The 5,474-nt window shown below is 49.9% G+C and overlaps 1 protein-coding gene across 1 annotated transcript in view; it reads left to right on the forward strand.

The window, feature by feature from the left end:
• Window positions 1-933, forward strand: part of WNT5B (Wnt family member 5B) — a 12,252-nt gene extending 11,319 nt beyond the window's left edge. Inside the window, exon 4 of the mRNA XM_021690627.1 lies at window positions 91-933. Within this exon, the coding sequence (XP_021546302.1) occupies window positions 91-549 (459 nt within the window). The 3' untranslated portion in view covers window positions 550-933. The remainder of the gene's footprint in view (window positions 1-90) is intronic.
• Window positions 934-5,474: the final 4,541 nt, after the last annotated feature.

A 5,474-nucleotide genomic window follows, 5' to 3' on the forward strand; every position in this document is an offset into this window, starting at 1 on the left:
CCGTATTTGGCCTCTGGCGCCCCCAGGCACCCTCCTGACACCTTCCCCCGGGGGTCCTCCTTCTGACCGCCTTCTTTCTCCTCCCCTCAGGCTGTGTACAAGATGGCGGACGTGGCCTGCAAATGCCACGGCGTCTCGGGGTCCTGCAGCCTCAAGACGTGCTGGCTGCAGCTGGCCGAGTTCCGCAAGGTGGGGGACCAGCTGAAGGAGAAGTACGACAGCGCGGCCGCCATGCGCATCACCCGCAAGGGCAAGCTGGAGCTGGTCAACAGCCGCTTCAACCAGCCCACCCCGGAGGACCTGGTCTACGTGGACCCCAGCCCGGACTACTGCCTGCGCAACGAGACCACGGGCTCGCTGGGCACGCAGGGCCGCCTGTGCAACAAGACGTCGGAGGGCATGGACGGCTGCGAGCTCATGTGCTGCGGCCGCGGCTACGACCAGTTCAAGAGCGTGCAGGTGGAGCGCTGCCACTGCAAGTTCCACTGGTGCTGCTACGTCAAGTGCAGGAAGTGCACGCAGATCGTCGACCAGTACGTCTGTAAATAGCCAGCGGGGGGCGCTCTTCCGGCCCCTTCTCCACTCTGCCTCACAAAGTTTATATTATATAAATCTATATAAATCTATTTTATATTTGTATAAATAAAGGGATGGATGATAAATAATTAAAAGAAGAAAATGGAAAGGAAAAGCTTATTTAAGAGACGCTGCTGGAGATGTTGGAGGATTGCACTGTGCCGGGGCGGGGCGGGGGGCAGGGGCTTTCCCCCCTCCCTCAGGACGTCGGGACTTGGGGCTAGTCGCTGTCTATCCACCGTGGCCTTGAGGAGTGGCGGGTAGATGGAGAAGATGATTTTGTCTGGAGTCTGCCGGCTGGATGACCGCCCTGTGACCCCCGTCATTAGGCCAGGAGGCCCTGCGCAAGGTGGCAGGAACTGCGCTTACACCATCCCGTCTTCAGGGTCTTGTCCAGAATACGGATTGGTTCCGGAAGAGGCCCGGTGTTTTCTTCCCCTTTCACTCGTGTGCATCCCGGCAGAACCCACAGTTACAGGAATGAGCAGAGGTCCGATGTCATCTCTGACAGGTGACCACACAGAGGGACCCGCGCCTCCCCAGACTCCCAGGCCTGTCTGTCCAGCGAGAATGTCTGTCCCTCCACAGTTCACTAGGTCCTGCCAACGGTTCCCTGAACCGAGGGGAAAGGGGGTCAACTGGCCTGACATGTTAGGAGAGAGATGAACTGAATGTTTGTGCCGGAGCCGTCGTCCAGAGCCAGGAGCGTCCCTGGAGCGAGTGAACGTTGCACTGTGCTCCCATAGGGAGAGGAAACGGGGTGCTGCTGCTGTCACTTCCTCCACCACGGGGCCCCCCTGAGCGACAGGAGGTGCGGCCAGCTCAGGCTCAGCTGGCCTGGCACGCTCTTTCCATCTCTGCCCCGGATGTACAGTGTCTCTCTGACATTAAATACCCTTCACTGGAGTCTCTCTCCCTTTCCTTCTTTGGACACATGATTATCTTTCATGAGTCTCCTTTTCTTTTTGATCTGATCCTTAGAACGCTGCTACGCAGCGCCTGCGTGTGGGAGAGGGTAAGGAAATGGACACTTTTTAGGGCTCTAGTCTGGTGGTTGGAGACAGAGACAGAATATTATGAGAACTGAATAAGGTAAAGCATTTAAGCACTCTCCCCAAGGGCCAACACAAAGTTAAATACTCGTAAATACTAGCTATTAACTCTTACTGTTAGGAACAAAAGAATTCAGAGATTTCAGTTTAAAACTCATGTTGACCTTCCCTTCTCGCATCCTACAGCCCACCGGGTCACCTCTGGTTTATTCACTGGGTTCTTGGTAAAGCACAGGTGATGGGGACACTCTCTGCAGGCTTCTGTGTTGCCATGTCCAGTCTCGGACTCCAGGATCTGGAGCCGAGAGAGAGAGGAAGGCAGAGCTCAGGGATGATCCATGAAGGGAGATGTTATATTCTAGAAAGGGAGGCAGTAGTTTCTAGGACACACTGATCCAGGTGCACTGGAGTGATCAGCCTGCAGGTGACCCAGTAAATCATCCCATAAAGACACCGGTTTTATTCTAGAAAAGTTTACTTCTGGGGAAATAGTGGAATTAGGGAGTCCACTTGGGTTATAATGAGCAAATTATGTTGCAAAACAGTCTAGAAGAGATTCTGTCAGAATCAGAATCATGGCCATGTATATGACTTGTGACTTTAGGGCCTAAAGAAGAACCTCCTGACTTGTCATCAAAGAACATCAGACCTCGGGTTATTTCGCCCTATTCCTCACGCTATTACTCAGATTCCTTTGGTTGACATTTTCAAGATGAATAGTCCATGAAAGAAAGTGATTGAAGTCGACTGGCCTACAAAAGATCCAAACCATGTCCTTGGCTTCATTAGCTGGCATTTAGCCAAACGAACTTGGTCACACAGATCAACCATGATAATAAGGGTTTGGGACACGGGCTGGCACTATGGCTCTTCCCTACATCACCGTCGTAACTCCTGGAGGGTTACCTTATGTCAGGTGCTTCAAGTGTTTAAGAGCCGAAATCCAGTTCATCTTTAGAAACTTCAGGAAATTAGCCGTGAGAGACTAGTCCAGAGAAAGTGACTTTCATGTTCACGAAAGGAGAGGCATCATCCCTGAATTCTTTTGAGGTCTTCCTGCAGAGTCATGGCAAGGGGATTGAGTAAATATTAAATATTTTCTTTCTGACCTAGGGAGCAAGTCATGTGTTCAAATACCAATGCGATTGTTGCAGCCACTGACCACCAAGGTTAGGAAAGATTGAATTGTCCAAATAGATTGGGATGAAGTTATGGTTACATGTGTGTTAAGCCCTGGTGAGCTGGCAGTTGTCTGTGATGTGACCAGAAATGTGTAGGAATGTGGCTGGAAAATCTGAAGACCAACCTGAGACCGTGAGCTTCTGCTCAGAAACCACACACTGGGGTTGCCTGGGCGGCTCAGTTAGTTAAGTGGCTGCCTTCAGCTCAGGTCACGATCCTGGGATCGAGTCCCGCATCGGGTTTCTTGCTCAGCGGGGAGCCTGCTTCCCCTCTGCTTGCTTATCCCCCTGCTTGTGTTCTCTCTCTGACAAATAAATAAATAAAATCTTAAAAAGAAAAAAGAAACCACACACTGTTAGAGCATGGACAGAATGTGGCAGTCAGAGCTCCTGCTCTTCCAGATGAGGACCTCCAAATCTTGAGCAGGTCCCAAACATCAGTGTGCTGTAAAAATGCAGAGTCCCAGGCCTCCAGCCTCAGAACTTTGTATCCAGTTGGTCTGGGGTAGAGCTGGGGCAACTGTCTGAATCTTTAATAAGGCCCTGAGGGGCTCCTCTGCTGGTGGTCCAGAGCCTGCCCTGGACCTATGGTCAGGATGAGCTGGCCCACGATCCACAGGGAGAGAGGCATCCAGGTCCTCTCAGCTACCCTGTGTAGGATTTTTCTAGTACCTGAAATGTATTATGATTAACACGTAGTCTGACTGAAGGATCACGGATGTGATGGATCATGGATGTAATGCCTGGATGTAAAGCAGTCCTAGCCATCTCAGGGATCCTTTCTATTGAGGGGAAAAAGCATTCTGGCACAGAGCAGAACTGTTTTGCCCTGGGATGTTCTATGTCCCTCCTCTGCCTAGGAGCGGTAGGGGGAAGCCTACAGATCTATTACAAATATAGTAAGGTAATATTCTCTTAGCTATTTGTTTGCATGTATCCATCTTGTCTTCAAGATAAAATTAGGAGAGCGGTGGGGCGCCTGGGTGGCTCACATGGTTAAGCGTCTGCCTTCGGCTCAGGTCGTGATCTCAGGGTCCTGGGATCGAGTCCCGCATCGGGCTCCCTGCTTCTTGGGAGCCTGCTTCTCCCTCTGCCTCTCTCTCTCTCTCTCTCTGTCTCTCATGAATAAATAAATAAAAAATCTTAAAAAAAAAAATTAGGAGAGCGGTATGTCTGACTGCCTCCATTTAAAAGTCAACAAGAGAGTCGGAAGGCAGTCACAGCTAGGCTTAAGGTGAGGGCAGGCCTCTGTTCACAAAGGCATTCTGATGGAAGTCGCTCAAGAATTTGGATTCTAAACCCTAGTTTGGAGAACTCAGTTCCCAGTCGGCTGCTCTCTAACCCAGGAGGTGAGAAACAAAACTTGCTCTGTTTATTCCTCCCTGCTTGCTGTCTCACTTTGTCATCTGTGGCTGAGAGGGCTCCACGACACACCGCTCTCCCAGCTGCAGTCATTCATCAAAAAAGAAACCTACTGCTTGGGCAGAGAGCCACACGATCGCAAGAAGGTGGAAGAAAATAGTTATTTCCATCTTAAAACGGGCTCTGACGCATAGCCAGACCCCACTGACACTGGTCACATGTATCTCGGGAGAACTTCAGTGTGTACATGCGTGTCCGTGGGTGGGTGTGTGGGGGTGTGCATGCATGCTCATGCACACCCATGCACGCAGGAATGGATGTTTCTCATCAGTTTTGGAGGGGATGTGGGGAGGCACTTGAGGCAAGGAAGCTGTAACAAAAAAGTAAAAATCACTGTCACCCCTTCTGGCCGAAATGCTGCAGAGTATGGATGGTCCGTCTTTACTGGAAGTCCTTGTGCTCTGGTTGGCGAGTGATGACAAGCTTCCTATCTCTGGAAGGAATGTTGGGAAGCTGAGAAGGGCCACCTGAGCCGCTCTTGCTTGCTAAATATTCTTGGTAGTCCTTTATTATTCTGGAATCCCTGCACTGTATTTATACCAAAACAATAAGTAAAGGATGCTTTAATTCCTGGTTTTACAGAAGATTTGTGGGTAATTTGCCCATAAGCAGGAAGGTTTTGCATAGATGTGAGGGTCAGACATTAGGCAACAGCAAGACTGAGCTCTCAGCTCTCGCACAGCTAATTTTCTAGATTCTTTGGGCATTCATCCTATAGATTATCCACATTCTTTTCTTTCTCCCTCCTGCTGTCTGCCTTTTGGTCTTCAATCTGTTCATTTGCAACTCTACCACAGGCAGCGACAGAAGATAGAACCAAATCAGTTCATTTGGGCCTCCTAAGTAGTTTTGATAAATAACTGAGTGGGAAAAGGAGGGGCTAAAATTAGATTTTAAAATTATCTGTGAATTCAATGTGTCACTTACGTGTATTATCTACTGCTCCCCAGGATAACTGAAAATAGATAGAAGCTGTCTGCAGCCAAAGTAGGTAGGAAACCACAGTGTCTGTGAAGACAGAGTTTGCCTCCGTGTGGGGCCTCTCAACAAAGCATCAGAAGGGGCCTGCAAAAGAAATACGCTACAGGAAGGGTGAATTTTTTTTTTTTTAAGATTTATTTATCTACCTTAGAGAAAGAGAGAGAGCACAAACAAGGGGAGGGGCAGAGGGAGAGAAAGAGGGGAAGCGGACTCCCCGGCTGAGGAGGGAGCCCAGTTGGGGGGGGTGCGGCTCTATCCTGTG

The sequence above is a fragment of the Neomonachus schauinslandi genome, chromosome 5 (genome assembly GCF_002201575.2).
Source record: "Neomonachus schauinslandi chromosome 5, ASM220157v2, whole genome shotgun sequence".
In the NCBI taxonomy this organism is placed as follows: domain Eukaryota; kingdom Metazoa; phylum Chordata; class Mammalia; order Carnivora; family Phocidae; genus Neomonachus; species Neomonachus schauinslandi.